Raw genomic sequence first — 26661 nt, 5'->3', positions numbered from 1 at the left:
AAATGACATATTGTTTCCTCTGCGTTGCTGCAAAAAGAACAAATAGTATCAATATTTCTTTTATATTTAATCATATAGGTCTTCACCGGATAACATATATGGATCAATTTAAAAGTAACTTCTCATACCTTATTAGTTATAATAAATTTCTTTGACAGGATCCAAGTGTTTTTCCAGTCTATGTCATAGTAAATATTATTCCAATAAAAAACAGCTGCAGGTTTGGAAACAATATCTCTTTGAATAATTTCTCTAATACATTGGTTAGTGGCTTTATCACTCAATAAAGGACAGACATTACAAATATATATGTTAACAGGATTTAGTTCTGGGACAATACAACTTTTACCTTTAGGAGCAGACATCAGTAACCTTCTAACTCCATCTGGTATTGCATCAAAAACTATGGCATATTCTTTTGGAGTAGTATTCACTTTAATTTGCCCTGAACCAGGTTTGTTTTCCTACGTCATCAAACCGCGACTCGCTGCTGCCGTCATTGCCTGTCGACGTATTTACAGTTTGTAAACATTTACTACTCGACATTTTGTTGGATTAACCGAAAAAAGCGATGGATAGTCTCGTAAAGGTTTGTATTGGTTAAAATTCGTAAATGTTATCTATCTCATTACATGAAGATTTCAAGGAATAGTTCCACATTTAACGATTTTTGTACTTATTATTAGCTATTCATGCTAGCATCGATCGTCAGTCGTAGCTAGTTTGCTTGCTGCTCACCGGGCATTTATCACTACATAATGTGACGGCACCCTTGTTATTAAAGGAGAAGTTGACAGGTACAACACAGGTTAATTAAGGGGATTGCATCGCCCCTGATGAGCAAATCTGCGTAAAAGATTTAACAGAAAACATCTCTATAAACAACCCTCCAATACAGGAGTAGTTATTTTAATGCACATTTATTACACGCTGATACCTTGTTGTCTAACGTAGTGTGAAATTTCATAGTGGATAATCATAACATTGTATGCATTATTTGGAGCAGAATCTGTCCTACTGAAACCACCATGTCAAATGTCACAAAAAAATCACCACTGGCATGCTTATCAGTGGTTATTGTTATACTTCTTGTCTGTTTTAAATGACTTATTAGTCTCTGAGCATCTGATTGTGTGTTTGTTGTCCAATACCAATAAGTTGCTGTGTTTCATCAGGTTCATGGAGGTGGTGGCTATGATTCAGACTTCAGTGATGACGATGGCCAGGGAGAAACCTCAGAGAGAACCCTTAAAAGGTAAAATGAAAGACTAAAAAAAAAAATACTTAAGTGTTTATTATCACTACTCATATTGCAATCTGTGACAGAAAACGGGAGGAGGAAATCTTACAGAAACCATTCCAGAAAGATCGGCACTCCCGGGTGGCTCATCGGAGTTTCCACTGTAATGAGCTAGACAGGTAGTGTATGATCCACTTTTTCTATGTAAGTCATATGTTTGTTTTACACTATGGCAAAGCTCTTTTACTACCTTCCTTATGTAAGAGGCAGAATCATAAAATCAGCAGAAATGTAAGTTTTAATTTGTGTGCACACAATTTATGACCAAATAAAAATGAGAGAAATCCCAGTTTTATGTGTTAAAGTTATTACTTCCTGAAAAAAATAAAATGAAAGCTCGAGTGTTGTTTAAAATACTCTACTGAACTAAATCTTTATGAATCTATAAGATAAATGAACTTTTCTTTTTTTCAGAGAAGAAGCCAAGAACAGAAGAGCCCACCTGATATCTCTGAATGCTGTATCCTCTTTTAATTAAACTTTGCCAATAATTTTAGCATAAAATCATTCAACAGACTGTTTCTGTATCTTACAACAACACAATATTATATGCAAGAAGAGAAACTGACCTTAATTTCATGTACAGTTTGAGCGACATAAGAAGTTTGTTGGTGACTACATTCTTTATTATGGAGGACAGATGGCCGACTTCAAACGTTCTGTGTAAGTTATGTCCCTGTCAGTTTGCCCCACAAGGATAAAAATGGTAATAAAATGAAAACTTTATGAGGCCGCTGCTTAAATGATCTATATTTTTAATAGAATCTTTCTGTAGCATTCTTTTATTATTTTCTCGTCTCTGTTCCTGTGCTTATGGGCTGCTTCCGTGAACATCTTTCTTCCCGCAGAGCCAAAGACAAAACAGACTTCGATGTGTTACGTGAGAATCACCGCTTTCTCTGGAGGGATGAGGATGAGGAAGATATGACATGGTAGTCATCCACAGTCAGCTGTTCATACATGCTGCTTCAGTGTTCAGTTTGTTTTGGACCATCCTCTGTTGTAACTTAAAAGAAACATATTGCATTTGATTCATTTTAGTAAAGATGGTGTTATCATTTATCTTACCTCTGTTTCCTCTGTTTCAGGGAGAAAGAACTGGCCAAGAGATACTATGACAAGCTGTTTAAGGAGTACTGCATTGCAGACCTCAGCAGATACAAAGAAAACAAGGTAGGAAAAATAAGATGAAGTCCCTCAGCTTAAACAGAAAGGCAACATGAAAATGAGTTTAGTTTATGTCAGTCAATGTAATATCGCATACTTAAACTGACACCTGGAAGTGTTTTAATTAAATCAGCAACACATTGAAGTAGTAGTTGTGACAGGAATGTGAAGGACAGTGATTGTTTGTCTGAGGTGGACTGACAAAAAAATGTGACAGTCTGAGTAAGTATGAAGTCACTGTTTGTGATTAGGTGACACAATGTTGACTAATGGGAGAAGGACTTGAGAGTTAATGTGGTTTTGTGCCATTTTAAGGATAAACAGAAACACAGACGCTCACAGATATTACTTTTGGGGTTTCCTGGATCTTGGCCTGGACCATATTACCCATTGTTATGGTGTCATGGGTAAAGGTTAAAATTAAAATAATACCAGCACTGGCCCATTGTTAAACAAATGTGGGTTATCGCTCCTCACTGTCTCTTTGACAAGTCATACTGGGAAATTTTGGTCTCCATCCAGCCTTAAAATATCTATATCATAATAGGGGAAGGTCTCAGAGTGTCTGTCTGTGTGTGTGTGTGTGTGTGTATCTGCACAGTTTTGAGAAATTGAGGTGTTTTTAACAGGCCAATTTGGTGTCTACAGTTGAGGAATAGTCCCATCTCCATATTAAATATCTTGGCTGGTTGATAGGACCAATATTTTGGGAGATATTAGTCATTTTGGAATACAATAGCCTCACAATCATGTTGATTGGTTGACCAGAAGCGCAGTACCACGTTGCATGATGGGAAATTAATTTTATAAAAGGAACGACGCATTTATTAACTTCAGGCCCTAGATTTCGGTATTAATATATTAATTGTCGTTTACATTTTAAAGAATGAGTTACCAAACTGTTTTTATGTCAGTACTTATAAAATATAGAATAACATCTTTTTCCAAATGTTAGCGCTCCCCAGCAAATAAACTACAACATCTAGAACCTGTAGTTCCTCACGGGTCAACGCGCCAGTATCATATATTGAACCAGGGCTGTGGGCTTATGACTCTGTTTCATAGCTGCAATGTTTTCACTGATGATTTTAAGATAAATATCTTTCAAACTTGTGATATATCAGACTGATTGCAAAAACCTTCACTTATTACATCAGTCTCAGACATGTAGTCATAGTTTGATCAGTGGTGTTAGGTAAATGAAGTGTAGCAGATGATCCACAGACAGAAGGAGAACAGCAAACAAGCATCGGTGATACATAATGATAACTAACTGCAACCAACTCATGTTTGCGGTGTTCACTGAAGCTTTATTCCAAATAAAATAGACACTGTGCACATAGATCTAAAATTTGCATTTACAGTCAGGTAACTGTGCATCCATCTGTGATCCATCATGGATTAAAAAAGTGGCTGTAATAATAATAAACTGTATGGATTATAGCTTTTTAAATGAGATGGAATGGGTCGAGCATTACAGCTGTGCTTCACACCCAGAAAATACACAATACCCTGTCACTGAAATGGTTCTTTAATTAATGATATTTAAAATGTGGGTAAACCCTCAATATAGTTGGTTTCTTTGAAATGTACATTGTATGATGTATGTTTAATGCTCAAAAATACATCTGTTTGCGTCCCAATAGTTTGGTTTTCGTTGGCGGACTGAGAATGAAGTTGTCTCCGGGACAGGTAATGCACAGCCTGAATTTTCAGTTATATATTTTATTTTCCTTCATTTCATTTTAGATTTATACCCGCATCATATCACTATGCATATTCATATTCATGGTATTTTAGTGTAATGTAAGAAAACATAAAAAATTAAAAACTTATGTTTAATTAAAATGCTGCCATTCTTTAATGCATTTCCCAACAGAGGCAATCCTCTTTCTCCGTGTACAGAATCCATAACTTCCTCCACTAGATGGCGACAAAGATGCATACAATCTGACCAACACTTATTAACATAGTTCCTCACACTAAGTCTCCCCTTGTGTAAAATGAGTGTAAATCTGTTCTGTTCCATTTCTCTCACTTGACTTTGACTCACTGGCTTGTCACAAAATTCTCTAAAAACCTTTTATATGTTTGACCTCTTGATTTCTTGTTTATTCATTGCATCAAACTGGGGATATTCGTGCCTCTCAGGTATGAATTGATCGGTTGATTCACACAAAAAGAACACCATACCCAACGTCGACGCTCTCTGTGTCTCACAACCCAAAGGAATACCTTATTTTGCTTTTGGTGAGACAGTTTGGCAGCACTTTGATGATCACTGTCTATTAATTGTTTAGGATTAGTACAACACCTCTTCTCCCCGTCTTCTGTTCCTTCGTGCGAGTGTGACGACTATTTATAGGTTTACCTGGAAGGTCCGCATCAACAGCCCCTTCGAGGGTAAACCTGTCTTGACAGCTCATTGATAAAGTTTGAGACACGCACACGTTAACGTACACACAGCCCACATTTGAATAATTTGCTTGTGCTTTTATCAATACAGCTGCATAAACATACACGAACACAGTATGTTAACTAAGCCAATATATTGTTCCAGATTAAAGCCATGTAATCCTGGTCTCTGACAGTTCAACCCCTGTAGCAATACTCTACAGGAAGTGGGATTAGATCAGGTCAGAGACACCTCATTTAAGCTGTCACATCTGTGATTTGCCGTGCATTGATGGATCCTAAAGAAATACTTCTTAAGCACTATTTAGAGCATGTGGCTCTTAACTCTCCACTGAAATCAATACTAAATGAATAGCACTGGATGGTTTGTATTCAGGGGGGTATTTGTAAAAACCGGAAAGTAAAATTGCAAGTTGGACGAAAGTCTTTATCACCATCTTGATGTGGCTTGATCTTGAATGCAGGATCAATAAAGACGCTATTTGGGCCCTAGTGCTTTTCTAGCTTTTCACCTTACTCATTACTAAATGCCACGAATGTAGACGAGTGGACAAGAACGCTTAGTTTATTGTTCCAGAGATACTCGGCTTCAACCTACTCATACATAAGACAACACTGAACTTTCCTCTTTACTGTTAGAAGTTCAGGTGGTGCCACATCTCCATGTAAGGGCCAAAGTATTTATGCTCTGCCATGGAAATCGTCCTCTTATCAACTCTTGCTATCTGTGGACTTTAGGTCATGTTGGTGTTAGGTAATACTCTCCCAGTCAGGTGAATTACTAGGAACACTGATCTTTCTTTTCAGGGTCACTGTGTAATACTGGATTGAAGGTGTTTGCAGGAATTGTTGGTTACCAAATGCCTTCTTCTTCACCTTTTTTTTTTTTTTTTTAAAAACAGTGTAATGTTTTTCATAAGAAGCAGCGAACATTATGTCCTCACATCAAATGCATGAGAACAGGATTGCATTATCCTCCCCTTGGACTCTTCAATTTCCCTGTATCTTTCGGAATTCTTGAGGAATGAGATCCACTTTTATATTTTCCTCCCTTTTGTCTCATCCAAAACCATTACTACAGCTGAAAGATTCGCAAGTCTTCCAGTTCTGTATGTGCAAGGACTCCTACATCTCCTTGCTTCTTACAGAATTCTTGAGGAATGAGATTCACTTTCGCTTCTTCCTCCCTTTTGTCTAGACCAAAAACATCACTACTTCTAAAGGATTCTCAGCTGTGTACGAGTGAGAGAATTCTGGAGGGTCTATGTGAAAAACAAAACAAAAAAAGTCTTGCTGTAAATGAGACAGAGGCGTATTGAATATTAAAAGGTGTCTGTTTTTGCAGGAGAAGGGTTTACATCTGGAATGTAAAGGCATGCAGCACTTTGCTCCAACTCATGTTTTTTCTGTGTGTTTGTCTTCCGGTGTAAATCGAGCTTTACATTCGCTGTCAGAATGAGGTTAAAAGTCAAAGGTGTTTCAGTGTGAGCTTATTTTTGGTGGGCCCCCTGTCAGAGAAAATTGACTATTAAAGGTCTGGGATTATGTAACGTTCCTGTCTTTAACCCATAAAGACCCAGTGTCATTTCTATGGCAGCTCCTAAATGAATTTTCCTTTCTAATTTACCTTTCTTATGTGATTTACCACTATTTATTATAGTATTATCTTCTCTAATTTAGTTTTTTTCAGTGAAAATCAGTTATGTTCCTATATTTAATTTATTGATCATGTAGATGTTCATTAATGTTTAGGTTAAAGTTGATGGTTATTATATCAAAAACAGAGGAAACTGAAGAAAAAGTGACTTTTTCAGTCAAATCTATCATTAAGTGAACATAAACCAAGTGTCTCCATCCACTGTCATTGACCCAACTCCATGGGTTTTACTGGTGAATCAATGTTGTAGAAGATGACAGTGTTTCCACGGTAACTACAGAGCCTCTGAATGTCCAAATGGGTCATATGTGATGACTATGAAAAGATGACAAACTGCATTTTACACCACTTATTTACACGTATTGATAGGATTAGTGGATCAACAGGCATTAAACAGTTTAGATCAGTAGATGGTTTTGGTCTGTGGTGGATGTTTGGGTCTTTATGGGTTAAAATGGTTTTAACATGCTCAGAATCTCCTTTCTCACAGTGCATGTTTGTCAGGTCTGAAATCTGATGCCATTTTAAAACGGCAGTCTTGCATTTTTTCACTGAATTCTTCCATCCATTTAATCATCATCAGAAAGTGCCACCATAATCTGCGCTGATCACATCATTATTAAATTTGTTTTGTCGACAAACAGGAAGATATTACATTTTCATATCAGAATATCTCATCCTTAGTCTTTTAAATTTAGATTTATAAAGATATTTTCAATTCATAAACACTACTCCATCTGCTAACAAATGTCTGAGTCACATCCTGTTACGTTCCAGCAATTCCTGCTTAATTTCTGTTGTATTTTAAGCAAAATGAAAGTGACAGGCTAATTTAAAGGTGAGATCCTTTCACTTTAAGTTTAAATGGTTGCCTGGCTCGGGTTCCAACATAGCGTAGGCAGCGCTCGTACTTTATGGGGAAATGTTGCTGCTTCTTTTTTCATCTGCTGCCAGAAGTAACTGGCTGTAGAAGTGATAGCTCATTAGCACACAGCCCAGAAAGCTTTAAGAGTCGCCCAGTCAAACAACAGCCTGCCAGTGTCTGTATTCTTATTGTTTTCATGTTTATTACCTCTACCAAGCAGGTTATGTGATCACTCCTGTTTGTCTGTTTTTCACTTTAACGTTGGAGAGACCCTGACTAACTCTGAAGCTTTGAACTTCGAATGGAGACAAATAAAATAAATAAAGTAACCGTGTTCGAATGAATTCCAACCAGAGCTGCACAGTTAATCAAATCATTTTCCAAGCCAGTATTAGGCTACAATTTAATTAAATTTAAGAAAGTACATGTGTACATGACAGCCCTGTCTGTTTGTGTGTGAGGTGGTAATTATCTACAACGATGATAAAGAAATGACGTATCAGTCTCTGTTTAGGCAGTGAAGCTTGTGGAGTGTCTGCCCTCGGTGTTGACCATGTAAAATGGATGCAAACAAGCAGACTGACAATGAACTGGCAACCAGAAAATAATCACCACTTCTGTTGTACGGTGATGTTTTTGGATTCAGACCAATGATCTTGGCAAATGTAAACCTGTAGACCCATGTAGAAGCCAATAATGTAATAACAACTGATAACGTAATAACAGCCGATAATGTAATAAATTTGCCATTTTTAAAATGTAATAGGCCAATAACATAATATCTGTCCAATAATGTAATAAAAGTCCTGAACTGATAACGTAATAGCTTTTGGCCAATAACGTTATAACTTATTACATTATTGGCTCAATTATTACATTTGCAAAGAATTTTTTTTACCAGGCCAATAACATAATAACCAGCCAATAAGTTATAACATTATTGGCCAAAAGTTACTACATTATTGGTTCAGGACTTTTATTATGTAGTTGGCCAGATATTACATTATTGGCTTACTACATTTTAAAAATTTAAATTAAAATTAAAAGTTATTACGTTATCGGCCGTTATTACGTTATCGGCTGTTATTACATTATTGGCTTCTACAATCCATAACACTGTTTATCCAGCATTACCACGGGGTCTTAAAAGTCTTGAATTTACAAATCTGCATTTAATACCTTTAAAAAAGTCTTTAAAAGGTATTAAATGTGATATGGTAGGTCTTAAGTTATGTTGCCATAAACTTGATGGCTGTGTTGTGTTTAACCTATAAAGACCCAGTGCTACTTTTGTGGCCGTTCCTAAATGATTTTTTCTCTCTCTTTTTATTTTTTCACTTTTCTTAAGTGATTTATCACCATTTATTATAGTATTATGCTCAATATTTTGCACTGTTAAGTGGAAATCAGGTATTTTCCAACATTTAATTCACTGATCATGTAGTTGCTTATAAGAGCTCTAATTAAACTTGGGGGTTATTATATAAAAAACAGATATAACAGATAAATATATCATTAACTGAACTTATACCAAGTGTTTCCATCCACTGTTATTTATCTCGAACTCCATGGGTTTTACTGGTGAATCAATGTTGTGGAAGATGAAGTGTTACCACTTTAACTAAAGAGCCTCTGAACATTCACATGGGTCATATCTGATGACCATGAAAAGATGACAAACTGTATTTTACACCAATTATTTATGTGTATTGATAGGATTAGTGGATCAACAAGTATTAAACTTTTTATATCAGTACATGATTTTGGTTGCCAGTGGATGGTTGGTCTTTAAGGGTTAAATGTATCTGGGAAATGTCCAAGCAGGAAAGAAAGTAATGTTAGTCTGCTCAGTTCCACCCGTTCCAACCCGACAATTTCTATTGAAATTAGGAACCAATTATTGCTAACTTTGCAGCTCTAGTGACAAATGACTTGGAATTGTGGGAATCAAGGTGTTGAAGTAAATAAATATGTTTTCCTAAATTCTGGGAGTCACAAATTTTTGCCAGTATGGCCATGAAATAGGCATTAAATTCTGTTCTAAGTAATCTTAAGAAGGTCGTCAAAAGTCTTGAATTTAACTTGTAGAAACCTGTATGAACCCTGTTATCGCAATCACAGTATTGTCCATGAAAATCATATACACATCACATTAAGTATTTGTTTTGCCAAAAAAAAATGCAGCCTTAATTAGAGCTAAAACCCTTGTTGTCACGGTTGCGGTCTGAAAAATGCAACTCATAAGATGTGGTTGATATGTGCTTTAATGTTTTGGTATGAGAAATAGGGTGTACCGTTGTCCTTGGGTTGAACATTTAAAAAAAAAAAGGGTGTTTTCTCAGTAGTTTACAGAATGAGAGGTAGATTCAGAGTTTGTAAACTTCAAGAATTATCTCTGTTTTATGTAAAGTTATTTACCCATTTAAAAGGATGCTGTGATGTTTAGTTGTAAAACTGAATTACTGATGGTCAGTAATAATTTGTTTTTCAGTGTGAAAAACAGACTTGAAAAGGAAGACTCTGATCAGGAGGCAGAGGTGGGACCGTGGTCACAGAAACAACCTTCTGGTTAACGCTTACATTCCTGACATCTGAAAAATCTGCCTGTGGCACTTAGCATGGCCGTTCAACATTTCAGAGGCTGAAAATTTATTAAAGGCCTGTGACCCCGAGGAGGGGAAGGGTAGGGGTGACGAGCATCAAGAAGAGCCGCAAAAAAGAACTAAATTTACAACTTCATGACTGTTTACTATGACATACTAATCGTACAAATACAGGGCATCCATAAAGATTCTTTACAATTGAACAAATTTATTACAAAATGAATAGACACATCTGTTGAAATTATTACAAGAGGAAAAGTAGATATTGAGGTTTTTTTTGCCTCATTTAACTCACCTCTATATTAGGGATGAGAATCGAGAACCGGTTCCCAGTAGCTCAGTTCCTTGGAATCGTTTGCCTGCTTAACAATTCTGTTTATCGATTCCTCCTTTGTTGCACATACGTGATGACGTCACATGTACGCTGCATTGTTTTGGTTTAGAATGTAGTCAACATGGCGTTGAGGGAGAAACACTCCAAAGTATGACTATGTTTCACGCCAAAAGATGACACTAGGGCCACTTGGAACACATAAAGTGTCCATTCCTTCAAAGGGGGGGAAATCCCTCCAACAAATGCCCTGCCCCCTCAAATAAAAGTTTCTGAAGGTAGGGAAAAGGAAAATGAGGTACACAACAGCGGGAGACATAGAGGAATTAGTAAAGTGTCTTAAGTTTCACTTTCACTTTGTACAGTCGTATGGTGTGACAACCTCCCCCCATCTGTAATTGCTTCTGTCACCGGCACGTGCCCCCTTAACATTCCTGATTACCACCTCATATATGTCTATGTATCTGGAGCCGAGCCCGGCGTCATCTGTTATTATTATTTGTGCATACTGTATATGTTATATTTTCTGTACAGAGATGGAAATATAAAAGACAGTTAAAGCAAACAAACCTGTTTGTACTCTTTTATTCCCTCACCCACTGAGAATCAATAAGGAATTGGATCGATAAGTAAAATCGATAATGGAATTGGAATCATTAAATTCTTATTAGTTCCCATCCCTACTCTATATGAGCACCATTAGTTGTACGAAGCACATAAAGACACTACTGGATGTCTTGTCATGTTGGCTGTATCATAGCCTCATCAATGGTGTCAATGGCATCAGTGATCTTTAGCTTTAAGTTACTGATGTCCCGTTTCTTTGTTTGTTGTAATTCTGTGTTAACATAACCTCATAGAAAGAAATCCAGGGGAGTGATATTGGAGTGATTGGCCGTCCACTCTTCCCTTTATCCAACACTGTCCCTGTCTCCATACATTTCTTGTGCCATGCATGAACTGACAGATATATGGATGTCGTCCATACTTAATCCTGTTCAGTTTTATTTCAATAAACCACGCCACACATAGTACCTTTTCTTGAGGAGTCGCCATTTTTTAAAGGTTTATTTAACAGAACCTATTTCATCAACAGGGTACCTGAAATACACAAATTCAATGTGATTAAAAACTCTGATAACCACTGAATACATAGAACAAATCTGATTAGCATATCTCATCAATTGCTTTTGTAATAAATGTCTGAAATTGTAGAGACCCTGTATAGAATACTGCATGCAAATATTCACTTGGTACACAAAATCTGTTTTTAGCAAATTATGAATACAACAAAAATCTCACTCAAATGTTCAGTAGGATAACATTTCCAGTTTTTAATGGACCTCCTGATGTACAAAGCTCATATTATACACACAAGCTGATGAACACATGCACTTTCCTGAAGAAGACAGAAGGAAATAGTTTATGTATAGTATCTGTTTGCCCTCCTTGGTCTAGAGATATTATTTAATGTAACCTAACAACAGCTAAAAGTGGTTATGGACTAAACTTAAACAATATAAGTCCCATCCCTAGTCCAGAGTCTAGTTCTGAATCACGACTAAGGGTGGATGATCTAATCTTACATCATGATCAGTCTTTTTCAGTGAGTCACAAAAATCATACCATGTGTTTTGAAATGCCAAAAAAACTCCCAATACTGTCTTCCCCTGCCTTTGTTTTGATCGCTGACAGGAGATTTCTCAACTAATGCCTGAATAATTATCAGCAAAGGACGAGCACACTGGGACATCATCATCAAATCTCTTTTTAAAGAAGAATACTTGAATTTTTATCGCTGTTTTATTATTAAACAATTATTCGGTGCCAATTACAACTTGATTCTAACTTTTAATAGTGGTATTATGGAAATAGTGTTAACATGTAATGTAATATTATGTTGTATTAGTGCAAATAAAATCAAAACATCATTGTTCTGGTCTAACTGACATAGCAAAATGAAGAAGAAATATGGCAATTTGAATGGTGGATTGTGATTATTACTCACCCACCTGTAGCCTCAACATATGCGGTTAAAAGCTGCTGCCTTATTCACTGGCGCAGGTACATAAGCAGGTTAGAATTCGAGTTTACTAAACAATATGCTCTGAGTCAACTTGTAGACCTGCAGTCTCAGATGACATATGTGTCCTTTGTGAACTTAAACTGTTATTTAGGAGTGAATAAAAAGTGAAAGACTGTTGGCCGAAGTCACTGCCCTGCACACTCATCCAGTGAATGTTAATCATGCAGCCATCTGTCCTGCGGTGGATCCGTCTTGGTGTCAGGCTGCTTGCTTGTGGCATTAGCATCCATTGACGTAGGAGGACAGAGTTCCCTTTCTTAACTCATTTACTCAGCCAATCTGATGCCAGCACTTTTCAGCCAGCACGTGAGACTCATCTGATCTGTGAGGATCCCCTATTCTTGTCAACAAATGACAGCAGAGATCTAAGAGCCATGGATTTTCTTTCTTTGTCTTTGGTTGTTTGAGATGTTGTCTAGAAACCAATTTGGACTTCACTCTGCCATGACAAACTGGAGGGTGAAACACATCAGTACTCATGGCCATGTATTTTTTTTTTGCTGTACCTTGACACTTAAAGCTAGGTTGTGTTTTCCCTGTATATTCAAGTGATGTTATTGATCTGTCTGTGCATTAGGGAGAAAGTACAAAGTCACAGGGGAATTACATCGCAGCTGTCATTGACGTCACTGCTGATGGCATAGATTGGAGTGTGTTTTCTCAGATGTCTGCGCCTTGGACACTGCTCAGTTTCATGTTGCCATGGAGCTGAGATGCCTCCATACAGTCTCAAAAAGAAGGGTTAGATGTGTTTTTCTGCCACAAGAACACAGGTGTCAAACATATGGCCTACGGGCCAAAACCGGGCTGCCAAAGGGTCCAATCTGGCCTATGAGATGAGTTTGTGAAATGCAATAATTACACAATTAAAGATGTGAAATCATTTTAGTTCACGTCCCGCATTCAGACCAATATGATCTAAAGTGGGTCAGACCAGTGAAATACTATCAGAATAACCTATAAGTAATGACAACTCCAAATTTTTCTCTTGGTTTTAGTGTGAAAAAGTAAAATTACATGAAGAGGTTTACATTTCTAAACTATCCTTTTAACAAAAATATGGGTAACCTATGATGTCTTCAAGTAGAAGTAACTCGTATTTTTTAACAATATTCTGCCTGTCACTAAGTATTTTGTGTATTTGTAGATCCATTGTGATCTTTAAGTTATAATGTAAATTAAAAACTGAGGCATAATATTGTTAAAATTGAACTAATTTTTCATAAGATATTTCTGGTTGTTCTTGTTATTCAGATTTTTAAGGTAACTTTGTAGATGTAAACATTTCATGATGAGATTTTACATTTTTCACTGTTGTTATTTTACTGGTTCGGCCCACTTGACATCATATTGGGAGGTATGTGGCTCCCAAACTAAAATGAGTTTGACACCCTTGCAATAGCACATTAACCCATTATAAGGCACTCATTGAAATACTCTGAAATTCAAATTTTCAACCTAAGACTTTATTACTTTTGTGAAAATTTTCAAAATGTTTTATTGTGATGGAGAAAATCAAGGTTAATGAAGTTACCATATTTGGTTCCTTACCCGAAAGTGGCAAAAACAAAACAAAAAAAAAAACAAGAAGTAAATTTAAAAAATACAAGAAAAACTCATGAAAGGTGAAAGGAACATGCATTTTAGAACATTAGAACATCACATTTAGAACATTACAACATAAATGCTGATACTGATAGTCACTGATAGTCACTTGCCCAATAAAGGGTTAAGCTTAACAGTTTTCCTGCATGAAGGAAATTTCACACAACTGGAAATTGTCCTCATAATTATTATGTTTCCCTATTTCACCTCAGTCCCTCGAAAATAAACCCAGTCACCTGAATGACACTTCAGGATAGCAGCCAGAAGTGTCTTTTTTAGCTGACGTCATTGATGCTTAATCTAATATAGCACGTGAAGGGAGAGTCCACCTTATGGTCAAAGTGGCCCAGTGCCACGTCGGCCAGCGTCACCTCTCCTGAATGTTTACAGTATCAAACGAAGGCAGGTGAGGCCAGGCATCACTGTCCTTTGACAGAATAAGGAGCGTTTCTCCTCACTGTGCCAAGAATGGACTGCTCTGACGCACTCGCTCCCTGTTACAATCTGGAGGAAAACCCGGAGACCAGATCAATACCACCTTAAGCTCCTCTAGGGGATAACAGGCTGGCTATGTAGCGGCTGGAGGGAGGCCTGAGGGGATGAGGCAAGGTGAAGAAAGGGAGATGAGAGAGAGCAGGGGGGAATAAGGAGGAACGACCGAATGGGTTGAGGGAGTTCAGCAGGATGTATCGGTGTTGCCTGGGAGAATATGAAGATGTCTCAGATTTATTCTTAGCATTTCCTTGTCCTAAATTAAAACATTTCCCTCGTCGCACAGCTTTTTACTGGTATTAATTCTGTTGTACGTCCCTTTATGTATCATATATAATTGCTTTATCATGCAGGAGAAGGTTTTTACATGGGCACAGGGGGTCAGTTTAATGCTTTAACCCTTTATCAGGCAAGTGACTATTTTTGGTTATTTACGCATATATTACAAGACAGTGACAGCAACAGTTACAGAGAGAACAGTGAGTCAACAATCTCCATTACCATGAAGTAAATGTACTAATGTAAGTAATGATGTTTAAAGGGATAATGTGGATGTTGACAGGTGTCTGGATCAGCACTTATGTTTCTTGTATTTTTCGTCATATATACTTCTTGGTTTTTTTTTTTTTTTTGCCACTTATGGGTAAGGAACCAAATATGGGAACTTCATTAGCCTTGATTTTTTTATATAACAATAAAAACTTTACAAAAATTTCACAATCGTAATAAAGTCTTGTTATGTCCTCCAATAACACACTAAGGTTGACATTTTGAATTTCGGAGTATTTCTATGAGTGCCCTATAAAGAGTTAAACAGATTAAACTACATTTATCATCTGATGTTTTCTTCTTTTTTCCAGGTCAGTTCCAGTGTGGGAACAAACGTTGTGAGAATCAGGAAGGCCTAAAAAGCTGGGAGGTGAACTTCGCCTATGTTGAACAGGGCGAGAAGAGAAATGCACTGGTGAAACTCAGTAAGCGAAAAGAAATCTCATATACATCTATTTGTTTTGTCTGGTCATTCACAGAAAAGTGTGTCAGTGTGTAGAAGTGTGTGAGGCTGTCGGCCTACTGGGGGCTCATGTCTAAGACCGGCTCATAATAATCCTCCTTCAGGTATCATACTGCAGAAAATCCTGTTAGAATAATTACCCTAATTGGAAGACCCTCCAGTCATCGTGAAATCAGTCAAGCAGGAAATAAGCAACAGGTCACATTTTGAAATGTTGTTTCTCCTCATCAAACTAAATGGTTTCCCAATTTCTAGCAATTTTAAAGCTGGTGTTTTTTACAGTCCTCCATGTTTTGACAGAGATGAATCATTATCTTGCAAACCCATAGAGTGAACTCTATGCTTCGCTGGCACAATGTCATGGATGGGGAGGATGTCGAATAAAACTAATAATTGCAGTTGGAGGGTTTTGTTTAAAGTTTCTCATAAGTTGGCAATTAGAATTGTTACGCATTTCCAGTCATACTCAATTCCATGCACGTATCTTTTGATAAACTTCTGTAGTCACTCTTAGAAAATGGAAAAGATGTTCTACAGGGATCTGTTCTAGGTCCTTGTCAGTTTTGTTTGCAATCAAAGAATTTACCAGAATTATGTCCAAAAGTTTTATGTCTATGCAGATGACACTAACCTATGTGTCTGTTCAGAATGTTATGATCATTTACATGCAGAAGTATCTTCAATAAATATACTTTACGCACACAAGCCAATCTACAGCATCAGTGTAAGAGCACACATTTCAGGTTAAGTGTTTTTGCAATAAAACATTATATACTTAGCGCCATAAAAAACGCACAGGTCAGAATAATATGTATATGTGGAGCTATGTTAAATTAATTGGTTTGAGGGTACTGTCATATTAAAGAGGGAAGCACTGGTCATTAGAGAATGAATTGTGGACAAATTGTGATCAACTTAACATGTGTATTCAGTCACTGAATAAGTAAAGTAAGTAAAGTAAGTAAGTAAAGTAAATTTTATTTATAGAGCACTTTTCACAGACAGAGTCACAAAGTGCTTTATCAATTCAAATCAGAATCAAATTAAGTTTACAGAGACCCAACAGAATCCTTCAGGAGCAAACACTTGTGATTGGTGACAGTGGCGAGGAAAAACTTCCCTTAACGGGCAGAAACCTCGAGCAGACCCAGACTCCTGAAGGATGGCTGTCTGCCTTGACCAGTTGGGGTTAAAGAGAGAGAGAGAGAGTAAAGGAGGAGAAAAGAGAGAGCGATAGAGATATAGAGAGACTGGGGGGGGGGGGGGGGGGGGGGGGGGGGATGACGACACATGGAGTACGTTATGATGAATACATAGAGTGTAATCAGTCTGTGGTGGTCCTGGGTCAGGTGGGAGACTAAAAAGCCTTTTTGAACAGGAGGGTTTTGAGGTGTTTCTTAAAGCTCTCTACAGAGTCCATGGACCGTAGGTGTAGAGGCAGGTCATTCCATAGACGTGGTGCCACAGCTTTAAAAGACCTGTCACCGCGTGTGCTAAAACAGGTCCGTGGAACCATCAGCAGGTGCTGTCCTGAAGACCTCAAGCTACGAGTCGAGCTGTAGGGCTGGATCAGGGAAGCAATGTATGCAGGGGCCTGGCCATGTAGGGCCCGGAAAGTTAGCACAAGAATTTTGAAATGAAGACGATATAGAACAGGTACTGTACGTACTTTCCGGACTATTGCCCACACCTGACTATAAACCACATCCACTCCATCTCCAACATCTCACCATCAATTCATTGATGCGAAGCTTACGTGCAGCAGCTCTGTTTCCTTCTTCAACAGCCGTATTGATCAATAGCCTGGAAAACATAAATTAGCCGCTTTATTTTTGAGCCGTGGGTTCACAGCGCATGGAAAAAAGTAGCGGCTTATAGACTGGAAATTACGGTACTGAGAAAAAGAAAGTGTCATCATCATTCAATATGGGGTGTGTCCACCTCTGGCTTCCAAACAAGCAGTGCAACGATGATGCATGGAACTGACAAGTCATGATCCTGTCCTGAATCCGATCTAGCACCGGTCCAATCACTCAGACGACTGATTGTAATGCGATGACAGCGTAGACGGTGCATGACTTCACCATGGCTCAGACCTGCTTGTAACATGACAATGGCATGTTCTCTCTGTTGTATCGTATGTCGGGGCATTTTGAGCTGGCAAAACATTTTGGCGTTTTCTTTGCTGCCTTTATATCGGCTATTGACCACACCTACAGTTACCAGTCAAGTGTGACTCTGTACAAAAGATTCGACTCAATGTCTGATATTAAGGAATTAGTCCAAACGCCGACATTGCACGTGTCAGGAATGAAAAAAACACAGCTGTTAACTGTGTTACTCATTTCATGAGCAACGTATACAAAATAGGCACCTGAGCAAATCATTTTCTGGAAATTACATCACATGTTTGGACTGTGCATTTTTAATGGCATTGTGTGTATAATGTTGCTATTGTTCATTTTCATTCTTGAACATATTCACCTTCATTATTCATATCTACACTCATCTTTACTTGTTAGATAAGGTCAAAGGTTACTCTAATTGTCAATATCCTGTAGCTGTATTTCATTAGCTAAATGTTAAAGACAAAACTACTTCTACTGCTAATGATGTCATCTCGTTTCTGCTCTAGGATTATGCCCTGAATGCTCTTTCAAACTCAACTACCATCACAAGTAAGTCTGCACGCTGTTAAGGATTTGATACATTTTTCTATAAAATAGTAAAGTATGTTTTTTTGTCCATGATGGGTCTATTTAGATCCTGTGAAAAGCGTAAAGAGTGTTGGTCATGGTGAAAATATAGCATGTGTAGGTTAAAGATGATCTGAGCAGAGAGGACAGTAAGTTTGTTCAGAATTTTCTAATAGACTTTGTAAAAAAGATATATAAAACCCCTTTCAAAGCATCAGACAATTATAATTCATACATTCCTGACAGAGCCCTCGGCCATGAATTTCAAGTTGTTCTTGAAGCACTGCTTTAATCAGCTACTTCATATTGTTAATGCTCTGTGGCCACAATGTGTGATTCGATTTTTCAGGAGGAAGGAAGTGAAAGTAAAGACTAAAAGGTTTTCAGAGAACCAGGAGCCACCACAAAAGAAGAAAAAAAAGAAGAGTTCGTCCTCGCATTCAAAGAAGCACAAACACAAATCTAAATATAAGAAGCACAGAGGTACAATTCCTCCCGTCTCGTCTCTTTTCTGGGGGACCAACCTTGCTTGTGTTTTGTGCCTATTTTTCTTCTGTGCATGACATTACTGTTTTCCAGTGACTCCCTTTTGATTAACTCTCATTTCAGATCACTCCTCTTCCAGCAGCACAGAGGAGTCGCCGGATTCAGACAAAGGTAGCATTCATAACTCCCCCAAACACATATATGCAGAAGAGCCCCCCCCCCCCCCCCCCCCCCTTTAAGAAACACACACTGAGCATTTTATGATCTACCCTCTCTAGGCCTCTAGACCGTTACACTCCTCCAGCCTTTTACAGCAAAATACCCCGCTACAAGCATATCCATTAGCAACGTGTTAATAGCAGCAGGCAGACAGCAGGTCTGGTTTTACTTAACCGTCCTTTTATGCTGTCTCTTTTCACCTCATTCTTCTTGTTGTTTGACCCATTACTGAGCTGCGTGACATGAAATATGTCTTTGCCCCCATGTCCCTGTCCCTGTTCTTTCTTTTTTCAGAGTCAGGATAGATTGATAAATGAGTGGGTGGGTAGGTCAACACCAAAAAAAACCCAAAACATATCTGTCCGGAGATTATGTCACTGAGTTCAACTGAAATCCATACAGACAAACTCGTTCACATGTAAAAGCTGTTACGTAGCTGAAGGCTGAGTGTTTACTTCAGTTGTTGTACTTTCTGGGATGCTTTTATTTTCTGTAAAGGAGCAGCTAGAGCATGGGAGTTCAGGATCTAAAGTGGGCCAGACCGGTAAAATAGTAGTATAATAACCTATAAATTATGACAAGTCCAAGTTTTTCTCTTTGTTTGTGCAGTAAAAAACATTAAAAAACATGAAATTGTAAAAATATTTCCATTTAAAAACTATACTTTCCCAAAAAGATGTGAATAACCAGAAAAAAACTGACATTTCTTAAGAAAAAGTGCAGTTTGAACAATATTATGCCTCAACTTTGTATTTCATTTGGTCATGTGCATTACACACAATGTTACACAAACATTTGGTAACAGGCAGTGGTGTAGTGGTCCCTGTAAAAGAGGGTATACTCTCAATTTTTGCCCTTTTTTTAAGTAGTCCAGAAAAACACCCTGTTTTAGAAACAGTGACATGTAAGACTATTCTATTTAGTTTACCCAAATATTCGTCAATAGTATTCGCTCACTATTATAAAATTATGATGACTTGATCAGGAGCAGTTTGTAGGTATTACTGGTCACACAAGCAGCTGCATGAATGTAAATGTATTCAACATGAGGCAAACATAGGATTACGTTAGCCTTTCATAACATTAGCCTACTCACACAGTTGAACTATTGGTAACAAAATCTGTCTTCTAAATGTTCAGTCATATGTCCAGTAGTTTAAAACAGTGACTCATTCTGAAACCACCTAAAAACTTACCTCAGAATTATGTATTCCATGAAAGTAGGTTCTCTCGATATGTGTCACCTATTTGAAAGATGTTTATTCTGCCTTTCTCATTCGCATTTCCAATAATTAAGCATCTTTCAACGAGACAGGCAGTGACCTGTCAATCAGCTGTGGTGGCACTGACACCTGAGGTGACCAATCAGGTTCTAGAGGTGGCCGGTGCTAGTTAGCAATATTTCACAGGTAACAGGCATAATATTGTTGAAATTCTGATATTTGGAATTTCGAACTAAAATAAGAATCACATCTACAATATAATGCGTCAGTTTATTAACACAACTTACAGATCAGATCAACAAATGCGCAAAACATTTAGTAACAGCCAGAATATTGTTAAAATTTTACTTAAATTTCAGGTTGTTTACATTTTATTGTTAAAGCATCACTATGCTATTATTTTACATTAGATCACATTGGTCTGTATTTGACCCCTGAGCTAAAACCAGTTCAACATCCTTGATTGTCAGTATCTTCCGTGTAATTTTTGCACGTCATAAAATAATGCAGCGGACCGGATTGGAACCTTTGGAGGGTCAGTTTTGGCCCACAGGCCGTATGTTTGACACCTGTGCTTTAAACAATGTGAATAACATGAACAATCATGAAAAAACAAAAATTAACTAAGAAAATGAGGTGCAATTTTTTTTTTTTTTTTTTACAATATTCAGCCTCAGCTTCTCATTTACACAATTGTATTACAACTTACAGATCACAGTGGATCTACAAATACACAAAACATTTAGTAACAGGCAGAATATTGTTAAAATTACACTTACTTCTTTTGAGACATTTCAATTTGTTCATATTTGTTCAGGTTAACATTTTTTGTGAAAGGATAGTTTGTAAATGCAAACACTTTTATGTAATTTGCCTTTTTATACTAAGACAAAGAGAGGAATTTGGAGTTGTCATTATTTATGGGTTATTATGACTGTATTTTACTGATCCTACCCACTTGACATTGAATTGGGCTGAATTAAAATGATCGTTAATTTCTTCAGTGTAATTTTTGCATTTCACAAATTCACCCCAAGGGCTGGATTGAACACTTTGGCTGGTCTGTGAGCTAGAGTGTTTGGAAAAGCTAACTACTAATTATGTTTTGCACACTGTAAATCTGGTTTGACCACTAGGTGATTAAAGTGTAAAGGGCCCAAGGGGCTAAAATAAGATGCTGGGCTCCTTCTGAATGTATGTATCCTGGTTTCATCTATATCTTGCATTTGGGACTAATTCAAACGTTCACCTATTCCCATGATTCACTTGCCAATAACTTAAAACGCTCGGCCAAAATTAAGCAGCCGAAATGAATTTGTGCCGTGCTGGGGTAACAGTGATGACATTAAAGCTGATGAATAAGCTGCATTCGTCAGTGTAGTTGTTCCTTGGGGAGTGTGTCTCACTGATCTCTGAAACCGTGTCCTATTAGACTCTGAAGCTGGAGATGAGTCAGCCGGCCAATCCGAAGCAGACCACTGGCGGGGGCCTGCCCCAGCAGTGGAGGAAAAGTCAAGGTAAGGCTAAGAGCTAATGTTCATATTAAATCACACCAAGTAAGCTGCTGTAAAACCACCTGAGACAGTCTCTCTCTCTCCTCTAACTTACACAGGGTACTAATCTCTATATGACCTAGTATTTATAGACCAACTAGGTTCCTTTCACAAAGCTTTAACCTGCTTAAGTCACCCTTGCTGTGACATTAGTGCGGGGGCAGTGAAGAACTCTATGACAGGATTCGTGTGGGTGCTTGAAAGCCTTGAAAATGCTTGAATTTCAATGTTGTGTTTTCAAGGTCTGAAAAGTGCTTCAATTTTAGTTGAAGTGCTTGCAATTATAACTCTGTGATGTGATTTTTTTTTGTTTATTTTTAACCCATAAAGACCCAAACAGCCACCAGTGACACAAACCATCTACAGATATAAACTGTTTAATACCTGTTGATCCACTAGTCCGATCAATACGTGCAAATAATTGGTGTAAAATACAGTTTATCGTCTTTTCATGGTCATCAGATATGACCCATTTGGACGTTCAGAGGCTGTGTAGTTACCGTGGAAACACCGTCATCTTCTACAACATTGATTCACTAGTAAAACCCATGGAGTTGAATCAATGGCAGTGGATGGAGACACTTGGTTTATGTTCAGTTATTGATAGATTTCACTGAAAAAGTCACTTTCTCTTAATTTTTTTTCTGTTTCTGATATACCCTTTGAATTCACTCTGATCTTTAATGAACATCTACATGATCACTGAATTACAGTGGGGCAAAAAGTATTTAGTCAGCCTCTGATTTTGCAAGTTCTCCTTGTTAGAAAGATGAGAGAAGTCTGTAATTTTCATCAGAGGTACGCTTCAACTATGAGAAACAAAATGAGTAGAAAAATCCAGGAAATCACATTGTAGGATTTTTAAAGAATTTATTTGTAAATTATGGTGGAAAATAAGTATTTGGTCAATAACAAAAGTTCAACTCAATACTTTGTAATATAACCTTTGTTGGCAATGACAGAGGTCAAATGTTTCCTGTAAGTCTTCAGCAGGTTTGTACACACTGTAGCTGGTATTTTGGCCCATTCCTCCATGCAGATCTCCTCGAGAGCAGTGATGTTTTGGGGCTGTCGCTGGGCAACACAGACTTTCAACTCCCTCCACAAATTTTCTATGGGGTTGAGGTCTGGAGACTGGCTAGGCCACTCCAGGACCTTGAAATGCTGTGAGAGCCAGAAATCTGCTTGTTTGTGAGTGACCAAATACTTATTTTCCACCATAATTTACAAATAAATTCTTTAAAAATCCTACAATGTGATTTCCTGGATTTTTTTTTCTCATTTTGTCTTTCATAGTTGAAGTGTACCTCTGATGAAAATTACAGACCTCTCTCATCCTTCTAAGTAGGAGAACTTGCCAAATCAGTGGCTGACTAAATACTTTTTTACCCCACTGTAAATGTAGGAAAATATAGGATTTACACCAAAAAATGCCGAATACAGAAGTTAATATTATAATAAATGGTGATAAATCACTTAAAAAAAAAGGTTAAATATGAAGAAAAAAATCATTTGGTGAAAAAGTAACTTTTTCTTCATTTTTCACTGTTTTGACATAATTAACTTTGAATTTACTCTTAGAAGATCTACATGACCCTGAATTAAAAATAGAAAAATACATGATTTGCACCAAACAGTGCAAAACACAGAGGATAATACAGGGGTTGGACAAAATAATGGAAACACCTTAAAAAATCAACAAAATATAATTTAATATGGTGTAGGTCCGCCTTTTGCGGCAATTACAGCCTCAATTCTCTGAGGTATTGATTCATACAACTTGTGAATTGTTTCTAAAGGAATTTTAAGCCATTCTTCAGTTAGAATACCCTCCAACTCTTTTAGAGACGATGGCGGTGGAAATCGACGTCTTACTTGAATCTCTAAAACTGACCATAAATGCTCAATAATGTTGAGGTCTGGGGACTGTGCCAGCCATACGAGATGCTCAACTTCATTAGAATGTTCCTCATGCCATTCTATAACAATTCTAGCTGTATGGATTGGGGCATTATCATCTTGAGGTGAAGGTTTTTCCATAATTTTGTCCAACCCCTGTATTATGAAAAAAAAAAATTGGTGGTAAATCAGTTAAAAAAGGTAGAAATAGAGAAAAAGTCATTTGGGAACTGCAACAAAACTAACACTGGGTCTTTATGGGTTAATATTAACTCAGCCAGGTTAGATGTCAAGCCAAAGCTACTTACAAAGAGGTGACACATTTGGAAAAATAAAACTTTATGTTGAAAACGAAAATTAGCAGGCGCTCTCAGGTTGACTCCAGGTACATTTTTATCTTAACCCTTTCATGCACGAATTATGAGAACCTTAGTCAAGATTTTTTTCTTCAGTGTTTAGCCATGAAAAAAACAATGCGATCGAGTTTTTTTTTTTCGATGGAGTTACAAAAATATCCATGCATTTAATTTTTGAAGTAAAGAAACGTGTTTAAAACCCAATATCAGAAAGTGATATGAAAACAATGAAATAAAAACATTTTTAATGCTGCTAATCTGATGTCTTCTCACATTTTAACATATTCTAATGCTAGTAATTACTCACTTCATAGAGATAATATGCAAAAAAAAACCTTATTGTCTAACAAATAATTGATTTACACTTAAACATATTAGTGCAGATCAGGTTTATCAAGAACAGCAAAGTTACAGTAATGATCTGAATTACAGTGTATGGGATGGTGCATAAGTGTCCACTGTGTTGGCTGATATGGAACTAAAACAACAAAACCCATGAATATACAAGAGAACAGCTGGAGAAGAACTGTCCACTGGAGTGGACAGTGCATGAAAGGGTTAATCTTTGTCTCGATGCAAGTGTGACTGAAGAACGCCAAATGGCTTCCCTTTTTTTTTGGATAAAACTTTGTGTACTCCTTTAATTTCTAAACTTTTTGCTATTATGAAACATAATTTTAGATGTTTATAGCAAAATACAATGTACATCACTGTGATAAAAAGTGAAAAAAATAATCATGAGTATATGTATTCCTGTAGATATGTATTTTTACCCCAGTGATGAGGTGCTGTGCTGTAAAAATTTGAAAATTACTCTTATAAGTGCTTGAATTTGACCTTGAAAAATGTGTACAAATCCTGCTATGAGCACAGCCTCCATGTTGCAGCTTTTAATTGCACCGGCTACCATCAGTTTCTTTGTTATGTTAATCACATTAAGATAGTACACTAATTAAAAGCTTTACTTGGATATATTTGCCTTTGTTTAGAATTTCCTTCGAGTTCCTTTTTTTGCTACCTGCTTATTATTTGTCTCGCACTAATGCACTCAAGTGAAATAAATTGGAGAAGTATAGCATCGCGCTGCGTTAGTCGTTGCATTTAACAGAGTGTGTGTGTCACAGTGTGTGTCAGCATGAGTACCCCTGTGCATGACAGGAACTAACATTTCTGTGTTTTTGTATCCGTTCAGAGAGGAGGAGTTCGATGAGTACTTTGAAGACATGTTTCTTTGACGGCGCCGGTATCAGCGGAAACCCTGCTGCAGCTACAGCTCTTTCTTTGAGCCGCTGACAAATCGGCATGACGCCGCAGAAATAAACATAATATTTACACTTTACCTGTCAGAGTCTTCAATTTACACACCTGTCACCTTCTTTGTTCAATCCTCTACTTGTGTCAAATATACCTCGGCGCTCTTTTTAACCGGAGTCAACTCTTATTTGTGGTTAATTTTCTTTCCCGCACTGAAGATTCAATGAAATAGGTATCAGCAGGAGTACTAAACAGCTCTCTGCTCTTATAGAGAGAAAACAAGGATTAGCCGGTGATGTACTGCAGACCAAGGACACACTGACCACAGAAGCAGAGAAGGAAACTGCGTGAGGTTGTGGGAGATTATGGACCGTGGCTTAAACAAAGACAATTACTTTGCCGTGTCACTGCCCTGTCTACCTCGTTTTAACTTTCTTCGCAGAGGAAGGAAAAGTCATTTACCGTCTGATTCATGGTGCTTTAAACTAACAGGTGGTTAAGTATTGTAAACGGCCCAGTCGTTAATGACAGGCTGTTGGACGGATCCTCCCCTCGGCTACACCGATGCAATTAGATACATTAACATTCGATTCATTTTGTTTTTGCTTAACAGTCAATTTAACAGTTCAACAGATGTACTAGTAGGATCAACGCTTTTACGTTCTTTTTAGATTTTACCCTAAATTCTCATAATTAGTCATTATTAATAGGAGTGCACAAGAAGTGGACATTTACAGTCGCGGAAAAAATTATTAGACCACCCTTGTTTTCTTCAATTTCTTGGTCATTTTAATGTCTGGTACATTTATTTGGACAAATATAATGATAACAACAAAAATAGCTCATAAGAGTTTGATTTCAGAGCTGATATCTATCCATTTTCCATGTTTTCTTGATAATAACCAAAGTCCCTTCAGTTCTTACATCAGTATCTATGGCATTGTACTGACAAAAACAGTGCTTTTAGGCATTCCATGTTTTCTTTCCTGTCCATTTTAGTCACATGATACACACAGGAGTTAGTACTTGATTGCATAATCATTGTTTTTGACGACTTTTGATGATCTAATATTTTTTTCCGTGACTGTAAGTGACATTCCTGTACATCCCACAGCAAAAATCCAAATCTTACCAAGTGTATTTTTCTCATTTCTTGTCAAAATATCTTATCGCACTTAAAATAAGACATAATCACCTAGAGAGTAACTTCTAAGAGAGATGCAAGAGCTTATTTTTAGACAATAGATCTTGAAAATCTTATTTCAACTCTCACTTGTTCCATTGGCAGATTTTTTTTTGCTTAATTCAAGATTTTTTTTGCTTAATTCCAGCAAAAAAAAAATCTGCCAATGGAACAAGTGAGTTGAAATAAGATTTTCAAGATCTACTGTCTAAAAATAAGTTCTTATATCTCACTGAAAAGTTACTCTTTAGGTGATTAT

General features: G+C 37.2%; 1 protein-coding gene across 1 annotated transcript; it reads left to right on the top strand.

Annotated features, from left to right (window-relative positions):
- The first annotated feature begins 486 nt into the window (after positions 1-486).
- On the top strand, positions 487-25303 carry fra10ac1 (FRA10A associated CGG repeat 1). The gene is made up of 14 exons (XM_030163375.1): positions 487-589; positions 1176-1255; positions 1327-1419; positions 1715-1760; positions 1887-1963; positions 2149-2232; positions 2389-2473; positions 4114-4159; positions 15382-15495; positions 18169-18211; positions 18579-18712; positions 18839-18886; positions 21590-21674; positions 25158-25303. Exons 1-14 carry the CDS (start codon positions 572-574, stop codon positions 25198-25200), a joined length of 996 nt encoding a protein of 331 aa, XP_030019235.1. The 5' UTR covers positions 487-571; the 3' UTR covers positions 25201-25303.
- Positions 25304-26661: the final 1358 nt, after the last annotated feature.

Source organism: Sphaeramia orbicularis, chromosome 19 (genome assembly GCF_902148855.1).
Source record: "Sphaeramia orbicularis chromosome 19, fSphaOr1.1, whole genome shotgun sequence".
Classification (NCBI taxonomy): domain Eukaryota; kingdom Metazoa; phylum Chordata; class Actinopteri; order Kurtiformes; family Apogonidae; genus Sphaeramia; species Sphaeramia orbicularis.
This window is presented reverse-complemented; position numbering and strand designations above follow the sequence as displayed.